Source organism: Netta rufina (assembly GCF_964035555.1).
Source record: "Netta rufina genome assembly, chromosome: 3".
Taxonomy (NCBI): domain Eukaryota; kingdom Metazoa; phylum Chordata; class Aves; order Anseriformes; family Anatidae; genus Netta; species Netta rufina.
This window is the reverse complement of record NC_140125.1, coordinates 50,911,372-50,924,812: the sequence shown is the minus strand read 5'-3', so window position 1 is coordinate 50,924,812 and position 13,441 is coordinate 50,911,372. Positions and strand designations below refer to the sequence as shown.

At 41.6% G+C, this 13,441-nt stretch overlaps 1 protein-coding gene across 2 annotated transcripts in view; it reads right to left on the bottom strand.

The window, feature by feature from the left end:
* UTRN (utrophin) overlaps window positions 1–13,441 on the bottom strand; it is a gene marked incomplete at its 5' end in the record, with an annotated part of 369,309 nt that overhangs the window by 300,658 nt on the left and 55,210 nt on the right. For both annotated transcript variants that reach the window (XM_084284598.1, XM_084284597.1), the window contains one exon: window positions 12,341–12,402. In XM_084284598.1, the coding sequence (XP_084140724.1) occupies window positions 12,341–12,402 (62 nt within the window). The remainder of the gene's footprint in view (window positions 1–12,340; window positions 12,403–13,441) is intronic.

Below are 13,441 nucleotides of genomic sequence, written 5' to 3'. Positions count from 1 at the left end.
AAAAATGTGTATATACACACTTACACGTATGGCAGACTGACACCAAGTAGGAGCATTCACTACATGCCAGTGATAGCGTTCTGCCGTCACCTATGGCCACTGCCTGAGCTCAGCCATAGCCTTCCTAGCACAGGAAGGGACGAGGCTTTTACCCTAATGCATGCACTTCTCAGATGCTTCAGATGCTTTGCTTCTGCATAGCAACTTAACCAAACCTTTAAAGCACGCTGGAGCACAAGGACTGGCATACACTAGAGCATATCCAGGGAAACCTCTCATACAGTTTATGGTTGTGTAATGGGAGGAGGTGATCCACAGGAGCAGGATGAGAGCAACATTTCGTTGAAATTTGGTTTGCATCACCACACAAAAATTTCTAAAAGTCAGTTGGTAAGGGCATAGAGAAATTGTTCACGTGTCCAGGAGAGCAGGCAGGAGCTAGCAGAGGTCTGACTGGATGCAGTACCATTCAGACGCTGGTTGTGAAAGCAAATGCCTGCTAGCTATAAAGTGGCTGCTCACAGCCTAGCATGACCGGGCTGTGTGACTGCACTGCACAGTCACGAGGCAGTGAGGAATTCGGACAGCTTCCACTGCAAGCACCTATAGACTTCTTCCCCTTGGCAACAGACAGTCCAACTGCTATTACACTTAAGCTTATAGCCTGTTATTTTTAATTCTCTAAATTACAGAAAGTGTTTAAATACCCTACCTGCATACTCACAGCAATGAAGCCAGGCTCTGCACATGACTCTTAAATCAGGCATTTTTTCATACAACAGACTGTTAAACACAAATAAAGCAACACATTCATGTATAACACACACAGATAGAAAACACCAGAACTGAGAATGTTATATATCCTCAATAAGTTTGTTGCTTTAGGTCCAGAAGGGGGAAAAAAAAAAAAAGAAAAAAAAAAAAAGGATCTGCTGAAAAAGTAGAAAGATGCCTCATTTACTACTGTGTAATAAGGATGCTGAGAGTATACACCCTTCTTTCTTCCTTTCACATCTTCTCCCTTCACACCCATGAAAGTAAAATGAATAACTTGCTGCCCTTAGCCATTCGCTTAGCAGGTAGTGGTATGTTCCAGCCCTATGCACTGCACCCCTGCTGCAATAGTGGAAATAATCCAGATTCACTTTCTAACGAGAATGATTTTTTCATCACTGGCCATCAGAGCACCACTTCTTTTGGTCAATTTAAAGAGGCAGCTGAAGGGTATTAAATTATTTCTGCAATCTAAACTACTCCTTCCTGGATTATAAAAGTATCCGCTAGCCTCAGAACAAACAGACATGGCAACATTAAAAGCCTACTTATTTAATGGATTAAGCCTAGCAAAATGTTCTCAGTGGGAAGGAATTCAGCCCATAGGTAACCCTTCTGCAAGTACAGGTGACTGCAGTTGGCTAGGTGGGAGCTGTAGCACTGACCCCGTCACCCATCACCACCTCCCCTGCATCACAGCCTACACAGGAGCAGGGGTCTGGGGGCAGCTGCCACCCACCCGTAGGGGACCCGTGCTGGGGCAGTTTGCTCCTGGGGGATGGATGGACCCCATGGTACGGAGCCGTGTGGGAGCAGTGCTTGGAGAGCTGCTGCCTGTGGGCAGCCCCCGCAGGCTCAGTTGGGGAAGGACAGCATCCTGTGGGAGGGACCCCACGGGGAGCAGGGACAGGGAGGGACTGTGAGGGAGCAGCAGAGACGAAGCATTAGGGACTGACCACAGCTCCTGTTCTCCTGCACTGCTTGAGGTGAGGCAAGAAGGTAGGAGAGGGTGGTGGATGGTAGTAGGAAGGTGGTTCTAGTTCACTTTTAGTTCTCCCTGCTCTGGTCTGTTAGAAGTTGGCAATAAGTTATATTAATATCCCTACGCTGAATGTGTTATGCCCATGACACTCATTGTGGTCCGTATCTCAACCCTGTTTTTCCCAAGTCATATTTTCTGCCTGTTCCTGTGAAGAGGGGGACTGAGAGCATGATGCAGTGGGGCTGAGATGCCTGCAGTGTGAAACCACCACAGCCCATGGGGGCTCCCATGGAGGGAGCACCATCCACACCAGGCTGAGGTGCAGCACAGGACCCTGCTGCCAGCTGCGTGCTGGGCAGGCCACTGAGCTCTGTGGGCCGCTTCTCCTCCTGTCCTTGCCCACAGCCCCGTATCCTCACCTCCAGAATGAGATCTGGCCTTCTAGAGAAAGTCTGAATGTGCAGATATGTAACACACACACACCTGAATTAGATAAAAAGCATCTCTCTGTAGAGTCCACAGTATGCTAAGCCAAGCTAAATTTCTCCTTTTTATAGTATTTCACTCACTTTTTACTTTAAGACAACTCAAGCAGAAGGCGGTTCAACCTCTGCCAGTATGCCACGAGGAGTGGCACTCCATCACCAAGCATAATAAATGAAGAAATCTAAGTTCATGCATTTGAAGACTGACAGTGACAAACCATATTAAGCCCTCAAGCAAGGGCAAATTGCTAGTCACACTTGTGTCGGTAAGTGCTTAAGGGCCAGCCTACACTGAGCTAAGCGCTGTACAAACACAGGGCAGATAATGGGCCCTTTCTCCAAGACAAAACAGGGTCCAGCTTACACTGGTAAGATAGTATAAAGGACAGTCAGGGACACACAGTGTACCAGAAGAACTGTGCCAGCTCAGGGTGTAAAACATCCACATCCCCCTCACCAAGCACTTGTATCAGTTAACAGAAGGTAGTTTTTCTCAGCTTAGCTTACGTTTGCTGTGACAGGAAAAAAAAAAAAAAAAAAAAAAGCTGGCAGAAACCTCTTTCATAGCCTGAGAGGGCTTTGCCAGCAAAGCTGCAGGCACAGAGTTTCTACAAAAGAGACAAGGGCTTCTGAGGCAGACAAAAGAACATAATTAACAGACTTAAGAAAAGGCCCCATTGGTTCCCAAATGCATTAAACTGGCAGCAGGATAGGAGCTGATTCATTTAACAGGGATTGGCATAAGGAAAAGAGGAAGAGGGAAGAGAAAGCAAGGCAGAGCAATAGCAAGGAAAGCAAAAGAAATACAGAGCTAGAGACTTCAGGTAATCTGTGGACAGGTCTAAATTGTGCTGTGCTGCTCTAACCTTGGTGTGGCAACACAGGTTATCCACCACAGGATTCATGAACAAGGATCAGAACCAGCCCACCCCCTTACATTGAGTTTTGGCAGTGCTTTTGGTGCAAGAGCTTCCCCTAACACAAGGTAAGGGGGACACAAAGAAATCTTGCTAGGTATCCACAGCAAAAAAAATGCATTTTATATTTACTCATAAGACCTGGAGAAAAGGAGGCTGGGGTGGGAACCTCATTGCTCTCTTCAGCTACCTGAAGGGAGGTTGCAGCAACCTGGGTGTTGGTCTCTTTTCTCAGGTGACAAGTGATAAGACTCAGTAAACATCTTCAGTTTGTACCAGGGGAGGTTTAGACTGGGTATCAGGTAGAATTTCTTCTCAGCAAGGGTGATTAGGCATTGGAACAGGCTGCCCAGAGAAACAATAGAGTCACCATCCCTGGAGGTATTTAAGAGACACGTGGATATGACGCTTAGGGACATGGTGGTTATGTTAGGTAATGGTTGGACTTAAAGTTTCTTTCCAACCTGAATGATTCTATGCCTCAGGCAGCAGCTACCTCTGCTCATTGACCTCTGAGCTGGAGACCAGACCGTCAGTGGTGATACCAGTCAGCACAGGCTTCAGCTGTGCACGTTCCAGCGAGAGCACCGCCCCACCTGGGGAGAAGCACCCAATGCAGGAACCTCTTCCTCACAGCAGCAGCCCTGGCATATTCACTGGCCGTCTTTCAACCTCTCAACCTGGATCAGGTTTAAGACCATGACTCACACTTCCTTGCACACATCTAGCATTACATGCTGTACAAGGGAGATACAAAGAAAGCTAGTTTAGGCCAGCCAACATGACTGCAGAAATCACTCCTCCTGTTTGTCAGAAAATGTTCCCAGGAAATAAAGGAAGCTAGAAGCAAAATCTGGATCAGATTTTTTAATTCTTTTTTTTTTAAAGAGTCATCCAGTACTGTTGAGCATACAAAGATCAGCCATAAGCATTCACAGTTCGTTGCACTAAAACCATACACAGCTGCAAGGCAATCTTCCTTGAATACTTTTTGTTTGGTTTACAGTAGAACATTCTCAACTTTCTCTTTATTACTAAAAAGAGGAAGTGTATCAAATTGATTTTTGAGTCAAGTTACAGTAAATTAAAGGGAGTCACAGATTCTTAATACTACATAGGGTCATTTTGTGTTTTTTCTTTTTAAACGTAAGTTTTCTTCACAACTGTTTATGCTTTTGTATATTGTTCTTGGACATGAGATTATACGTAGAGTTAGCTATTAACTGTAAAGAAAGTTTCAGTGTCTCTTTAGTTGTTTAACTAGAAACATGCAGGGTTTTTTCTTATGTCATCAGTTACTTGCAGCAGAGAGTTTACACGTTCTTTAAAATAATTAAAGAGGGTCTGTTACTGGAATCATTTTCTAGTAAATGGATGCCAAAGATACTCAGGGGTAAAAGATATGCCAACTCTACTTCAAATCTTCTTCCATGACACTGATTCAGTCCTCCTAGCTGCAAGACGGGAATGAGGATGAAAGGTCCTCTTGGTTCCACAGTAATGCATGCTGATGGTCACCAGGGAAGTAATGCATACTGTACAAGTGTATGTACGATCTTCCCTAGTCACTGCAAGAAGATGAGTTCTTGTTACTCAGAGCAGACACTGTACAGATCATCTGCCACCTCAGAAACACCAAACCACCCTGAAGGTATATAGGAAACAGGACATCCTGATTTTCCACCAGATTCTTCTGATATTTCAATGATGCTTATATAAGGACAGAATAGTTTTGGTTTAAAAAAAAATAAATAAGTGTTTTTAATGTCCAATAAAACGCTTAGTAAATAGATCAAAATAGTAGTAGAACTGCAAAGACTCTTTTCCCCTTTCTCAAGAAAAAGGGGAAATAATGAACAGGTTTGGCACTTAAACAAAAACATGAGCCATTTGTCAAGTTCAAGATTCCCAGAGTATTCATAGTAATCACCTACTCAGTTTAAACTCAGTTACAAACAAGGCAAGGAGTAAGAGCTACACTTTACCATGACCAACACAGACTAAGAAACATGTCAAGTGCTGCTACATCATGAGACCAGTACATGGGAACTCAATGTGGGAAACAATTCAGAAAGCAAAAAGGTCATTGCAAAAAGTAAACAACTACGTCAACAAATAAGAACTGATAAATCTTGCCAATTTCTAATTTAAGACCATAATAATTGTTTACAGAAGTATTTTTATTAAAATATGTGACACTTTTTCCATTCTCCTTCCATTGAGATGGAGGAGTTGCAGAACAGCAGACAGCTGCTCGCTGTACTGTGAGCTGGCAGATGTACTTTGCGTATGCTTTACTACTGCCTTTAGTATTTCTTTGCTCAATGTGCCTGAGCAGTTGTGGAACCAGTAGACAACACTAGTATCATGACTATAAATTCAAGTAAAAAATAAGTTAGCCATAGAAAAAGCACACCTTACAAGAGAGAATTAAATATCGCTACCAGTGCTCAAAAAAATTACTAATAATAATTACAAAAAACTGAAGAACTACTTAAAGCTCCAGACTAACAGGAAAAAAAGACCTGTCACTGAGACACAGTAGAAAGTTTAATTCTACTAAACATTAGGCAGAAGTTTACGGAACTCCAAAGCTGAAAAAGCTTCATTACGTATAATTACTAACAGTGGCTATTTCTTATCACTGTAGGGGGTTTGTTGTTTGTTTTTAAGAGCCAGCTAAACTTCAGCATTGTGACTTGGTTCCTAAAAAAGAAGAAAGTCCTGCTGACCAGGCTGACTACTGTTCTCATTAGCAACTAGCAGTTGCAGGAATGGCTGTGCTTCAGTGTAGTGAGTTTAGCTGACAGTGGCTGAGAAGAACTGACAGACATGACCACTCCAACAGCTGGGAGGGTAACAAACTGAGATCAGGAACCAACAACCTCTAATTCAAGTCCAGAGCACTAACCAAAACCAGCAGTGACTGCAGTCCGTATCAGTACTGCAAGCTTTGAAGTCCAGCAAGGGAGATGCCGTCTGCAGGCTGTCCTTAGAGCACAGGCCAACAGCAGTTAAGAAGAAGGCAGAAAACTGGCAATTCTCATGCTTTATCTAAATCTAGGAGAGATCAGGAACTGCTTTGTATTATTGCTGTTACGATATAAATTCATCATTCTTACTGTGTTTCATAACCTATAAGAAGAGAAAATATTTATTTTCCTGCATCTTGGTTAATTCACATCCTATTTGACCTATTCTCAGAGGAAGCACTAAGCAGTCCAGTCAAGAAACAAAAAGTGAACTAAAGGGAAACATTTCAAGGCTTGTGTGAACTTTAGTCAGTTCACACAAACACTGATTCTTTTCCATCCAGGTGGTTTCTCAGGCTGATGCCTTTAAGTAAGCTTTGGCTACTTCTATAAGCAAGGCTACATCTTACAGCTTAATTCAGCAGTAGAAAATGGCAAGAACAAGTAGACTGAATAATGTCTTACAAAGAAGCAATTACTTCCTTGCTTGTACCACAAAAACTGAACTGGGAAAAGAACTTAGGTGATGTCTCCTTGGACAGATAAAATTGCCTAATCAATCTTTTTGATCTCTATTCTTGCATGATTAACACATTTAACTATGTAATTCTCCTGACCAAAGAAATCCCAGCCAAAATGCCTTCAGCTTCAGGTATCCCAGGTCATCTGAAATTAATTATCCTGAATAGGCATGCTTTTGTCTTTGGAAAGATTTATCACATTTGCTAAGAGTCAGCAGTGGAGCAGCAAAATGTCTTCACAAGTATAGGGTCAGACATTTATTATATGGTAAAACAACCCTTAGAGGAAAGAAGAAAATGAAGGTGCAAAATTTTTGGAAGAGATCTATAGGGCACACTGCTCAGAAAGTTAAACAAGATTTTGCATTTATCACAAGAATTAATTCCTAGTGTAATGGAGGAGGTAATGTTTTAATTTTAAAGACACCTTTAAAGCCATCACATTGCAAAGCATTCCAAGTACAGGCTCACCAGTCTGTCCACTGCCCTGACTTCTCTTCTTTATTTTATTTGGTGTCCCACTAGGGGAGAGCTTGTTTAGAGAGCTTGGTTAGGAAAGAGAGGGAAATACATGACAAAATGGAAGGGAGAGACAGCTCCCAGGCACACAAGTGTTTTGAAGCTCCTGACACCTTGGAGCAATGCCCCCAGATGGCTCCCATTCAACTGAGAATTTAACATTCATCTGCACCAATGCCTGCTAAAAATAAATAAATAAATATATCCAGCATCCTTTTCACTGAATACCATAAACATCTCCAGGGGTTCAATGTTCTCTCAGCAAGCACAACTTTCTGAACAATCAAGTGTTTTTGCCGTCCCTGTGGGAAAACTTCCCAAATGCAACGAAGATAGGATTCCGCAGGGAAAAGGAAAATCTGTTTGCCCATGCTGGATCTGTGAGCTTCCTCTAGAGTGACAGCATGAAGCTCTGACAGGCTGTGACAGATCTGACTCCACAGATCTAAATTAAGAGATAGGGCATCATGTTTCTTGTGCTGACTCTGGGTCCTACCTGCCAAGTTCAGGAACAGCGGAAGAGGAAAGTAACCCATCTGAAAGCAAACTTGGAAAAGGAATACCTTGGAAAATGAGAACACAAAAGCCAGCAGAGACTGTCTGCTGCCAGATAAAGAAGACAAGTCTAGGACTGCTTACACAAGAAGATGCAAAAATATTACTGACCACACGAGGATCAAATTCTGTAAGGGCTGGCATGGTGAGGAGACAGAGTGGAAGAAGGGGAAAGGAAGGACAGACGGACTAGCTCTGCAGTTTTGACAGGAAAAACTGTGTCTCGCTGGGCAAACAACTACACAACAAAGAAGAAGTAACAAGATAGGAAGGGTGACTGAAAACCCTGATTTGCCAGGGTTTGCTGGGCAGTCAAGCTCTCTGGCACAAAAGATTGTAATTGTTAGTGAAGAGAAAACAGGATCACGGGAAGGAGGAGCTGTAAAGATACGTGGCAGGAAAATCTGTACATGAAGCATCTAAAGTGGGACACGAGACTCCTGAATATTTCATCATGCCTGTAAGATCTCCTAGAAGCCTTACAGACTTGTCCAGACTGAAAATACAAGTACCCTACCACCATGCTATTTGTCAGCTGAAGTGTCACACGTCTGTATGACTCACCCCAGGCCTGCTGATGTTCCATGCAAATAGACTGAGATTGAAATTACTTAAGAGTGAAAAAGTCAAAATTAAGGTTGATTGCAAAATCTCTGTTCACTCCTGTTATTTATGTGTAACAAATACTGTATGCATACACATTATCAAACAATTTCTGTACCTTCTCCTGGAGTACTGACTTATACTGTACACAGACTGGACCTGCTCAAGCAAGACAAGCAAGAAGCACTGTGCAGAAGAGCTATCTGGAAGTCCTGCCTTATCCCATCCTGTGGTAGAAGTTAAGAAGCACATATTAAGTGCAGGAAAACATTGCGAGAAGGAAAAATACTGGCACTATGGTTAATGGAGCAGAAATCTATCCTGTGAAACTGGATTCAAACTCTGCTTTTAGCCAAGAGTCTTTCTGTAATGCTAAACAGAATAACTTAAAACATAGTTTTTTAAGTAATCAGTAACCGTATGCAAGACTGAGACCTCCCTAGACCATTAAGCCCAGTCCTTGATGACACAGGCATCATCATCTTGAAGTCCCTTCTCTAGGCTGATCAAGCTCTATCTGAAAATCTATTACATATTTTAGGTGGTTTGCAGAAAAGATGAACCATCTGAGGAGCTCTAGATTATCTGAAGATATTTCCGTAAATATCAAACCCTCTGGATAAGCTAATCAAGGTTTGGTTGGGTAGTGAAAATTAGTAACTACTGATATTTACCTTTATTTGCAATGGCTGTAAATACACAAGACAGTCTCCTGCATTGCAGAAGGGTGCTCTGAAAATATATCCATTAAAACCTGCAAACTAGTAAGCCTTAAAGTCATAGTTTAATGGAAACTGAGGAAAATGCTACCTTTAGCTTCATGTCATGGTTTAGTAATAATGTAGTGTACACGTGGCCATATGCTCAGTGAGCAGAAAAAAATACTAGACAATTGAGTAATAGATAACTGAGGATAATCCATTCTGAGTAACAAAGTTCAGCAGAAGAAGCAGTACAAGATCCTTTTCACTGCTGAAAAGTTCAGTAAAGCATACAGGTAAGGTACATTAATTCTAGCACTTTTTTCCCCACTTTTGACCTCCCAATTTTAGAACCTGAACACCCTTTTTTCAATTCACAGTCATAAATACGCAGCCACAAAAATAAAATCAAACTAATGCAAGAGGTGACACGGGAGTGTCAAAGATATAGAAAATACAGTTTTAACATATGTTCTTCAAACATAATAATTATCCATACAATTTGATACATTGATTAGTGGGCTATACATAAAGAGACAGCTAAACCCGACTCCTAAAATTACACTGGACAGAGCAATGGAAAAAGCATATAGGGAAAAACACCACCTGTGGCTCAAGATAAAGAGCTATGCTGAAGTGTTCTGCGTTAGTATTTGTTTCAATGTCAACTTCCCTATTGGTTAAAGTGTGGTAAAACAGATTATTTATCCAACAATTTTATAGTGGCTACAATCTACAAAACAGCTAGATTCACTTTAACAAAATATCTCTGCTATGTAACCATCATAGGCTTGGGAGTAGTAGTACATATTGCTCTGCCAAGGTGAAAATTTCTGTAGTAAGCACTGAGGCTTTGTTGAGTGCATTTATTGACCTTAAGTCTCCTTAATCCACTTTAAATGTACTTGTGTCTACATTTCAAAAATAAGCGGAAGTAAGATGCATTTAAAGTTTATATGAAGGGCACAAAAACAATTTACTGTACTCTAAAATAGAGCAACAACTTTTATCAGGTGCCCAAAGCAGGTATTGGCACCTCCCAGCATACTCAAGCCTTACTGTGTATCAGTCATCTACCTATTCTCTGATGCGAGAACAGAGACACCGCTCTCTTCCTAGATCCTTTCTAAATCTACACTGAATTGGTTTAAATCATTCAAGTTAAATAATTTTGAGTACATTGTACAATGGCATACAAAAATCTTAAAATTGCAAAAACAGATTATAGAGCCTCAGTTGTTTACATTTTGCATTTATGCATCTAAAAGAAGTTGGTTGGGTAGTGAAAGACATTTAAGGTGGAAGGACAATTGAAATTCTTAGAGTAAAATTTACAATTCCATACAAAATTCCCAAGTTTCTCTTTCATTTTCTCCTAGAGAAGTCAGAAACATTCACCCAACCTCTAAAATATCTCAGTCCTACTAAGCAGCTCAATCTAGCTCACAGAAAAGGAATTTCTAACAACTTGCTAAATGCAAAAACTTCAATAACACTAATCTATCTCTGTACATTTTCAAAACACAGTTGAAACTAGACTTCCTTGCACAGGGAGATTTCTGCTTAACACCAGCAATTTCTTTGCAATTCAAACTTTCCAGTTCATGAATCTTCATATATCTTGATCTTAATATGGAAATGTAGGCATGCTCAAGTTTGAATTAGATATGCAGTAGTCAGGAGTATGTCCTTTAATATAATTCTCTTCAATTATTAACATAGCTTTCATAACTTCAGGTACTTTAATGGGCCATGAAGTCACCAAGTTATTTCAAATTCAACATCTGTCCACACCCTCCAGGCAGGGAATTCCAGGGACTAAGCAGGATCTGTGCAAATACATGGCATAAAAGGAAAAGCCATTTCATAAAATACTTCCATGGGTATACAGGTATAAAGGCTGAAAACAATTGTATGTATTTCAACACAAATCACGTCCACAACGCACAGAAACAAGCCACATAACACATTCTCAGTATCACTACCATTTCCATGTTCATGCCATCTTTAAGCCAGGGTAAGTCTCTAAAAATAAGCCTTCCTTTCTCACCAAGTTTTCACTCCTTACGTGATTCTGCCCTGCCTAACCCTGCTCCCAGAGGACTGTTCTTCTTTTTCAGCAGCAAAGGCAGAATAGAAGTAACCAGTTACACATACACACCACTCCCCTAAAGAGGAAACTAGCCAAGCATGCCTTGGATTAAGAGTGCAGGATATCAGCTTTCAATCAAAACAAAGCTAGGCCAAAAATGAATCAACCAAGGCCACAAGCCTTGCATTGCCCAGTGTCTTATTGCACAGGAAGGGAAGGAAGGTAAAACTTTTTTTTTTTTTCTGCTGACCAAGAACTTCAGAAGGGCAATGCTCCAGCGGAAGCTACTCATTGCCATTGCACTGTCACATTGCTTTAAAGGGCACCAACATTCCCGCTACACTTGCACCAACTTTCAGTACTCCACATGCGCGGCCCTTTTCATCAAACTGGGATCACCAGGAGTTATCCTTATCCCACTTTCAGCACCATACTAGCTAGAAGAAAGAAAAAAAAGCCACTGATTTTACTCTGATCATAGCCCAGGTTCATTCACACTTTCAAACTATAAACGAGGGAAACTTCCCACAGGCACAGCATGCCTGGGCAATGTGTCATTTTTCACTATCAGCAGAATGGCATAAAAAGCAGGCTTTAAATAGCATCCCAAAGCAACCACCACTTCCTTTCTCTTCTGAAAGCATAAAACAAGCACCTCAACAAGTCTCAAGTCAATAAAGAGAATTAAAAGAAGAAATGTACAGCATGAGAGCCAAGGAAAAATCAAAATGAGCAAGCAACTATACAAGATTTCACACTCAAGACTCAAAGTAGCAATACTAGGCGGCCTCAACTGGAGGTGTGCAGAGTGCTTTGGATGAGTAAAGCTGACTCAGCAGCACAGAGTAAACAAGGTGACAAGGGCTCAGAAGCTAATTTAATGCACTCATGCAAAAATAAACTGTTTGAAGTAAGAGGACTAAAAACCAGACACCACCTTACAGATATCTACATATCTGAAAATATTAACAAACAGAATCTTTCATTTTGAGTTTTTAAATCAGGTGGATAGTATTTTTTTGTTGTGAGAAATGCTTATGTGCATGTGGAAAGATAGAAGGAATATACATTATTTTGTTTAGCAGAGGTATGTTTTCATTAGGCATTTTGACACATTTTACTAAGAGTATTCTACAAAAGTAAAAGCAAAACATTTAACCAATACTGTTCTAGGCAATACATCACAAAGAATAAAGAAGTATTTTCAAACTAACGTTACCTTGGAAAACCGAGCATTTATCCATTTTGTAAACGTCTTTTTCTGTACATCATTGTGTTCATCTGGAGAGACAAAATAAGAAAACCATAAGTGAAAATGCATTCTTCTTAATCTTAGCTTGTTCAAAGCAGGTCATATTAAACACTGCTCAGACTCAATGGCAGAGGTGTGGTATTTTTCTTAAACCCAACCTGTCAATAAAGCTACTGAAACCTATACCTAACTTTGGTACTTGAAGAGTCATACAAGTGTTTCAGCCTTGACAGCAATCACAGTACCTACTTCGCATTAGGCTCAGCATCTCAGCACGGGGGCAAAGTCACAGGCTTCTCGGTGAAGAGCAGCATCCTATGAAACCATGGGCTCTTGATCTACAGACTTTGTCAACACTTCTTCATCCTGAAGCACTATTCTAAAAACTGCTGAGGTACTTCCTTATGCTTCCAGTGCAGGTAATAGCCTCCTTCAGGAAGGAGATAACTGAGCTCACATGTCCTGAAGGGATGGGGAATGCCACCACTGGGGGCCAGCCAACAGCTGGAAGGACTGGGCAGGATGAGGAGGAAGGATGGGAGAGCACCTACGGGTCAAAGCACAGCAAGGAGCAGTGGCCTCCAGCTCAGCAGAGAGAAGGCAGCTTTCCAGACTGATCTTAAAAAATACATTTAGAAGTCAGCTGTAGTTTTACAGAGCCCGTCCTATTAAACCAGGCTGTCACCTTCAGCGTAGCTCTGGCCATACCACAGAACACCTCTCAGGTAAGCTACACAGAGCAGTGCTGAGGGCCAGGCAATGCCTCATCACCTGCACTTAAATGGCAGTGAATTACCTGATGACTACAGATGAGGCAAAGGAAGTTCACATACCTTGACTTCTCAGGCCTGCTTGCTGCAGCCAATGAGGAAAAGAACTGGATGTGTATAGCCTGTCACAGACCTTAACCTCAAACCTATGCAGTGGACCCCAGCCAAGGCAGGCAGTGCCTTCTCCTGGGCAAACACAGTCAGAATCATGGGATGGTTTGGGTTGGAAGGGACCTTAAAGACCATCCAGTTCCAACCCCCCTGACACAGGCAGGGACACCTCCCATCAGACCAGATT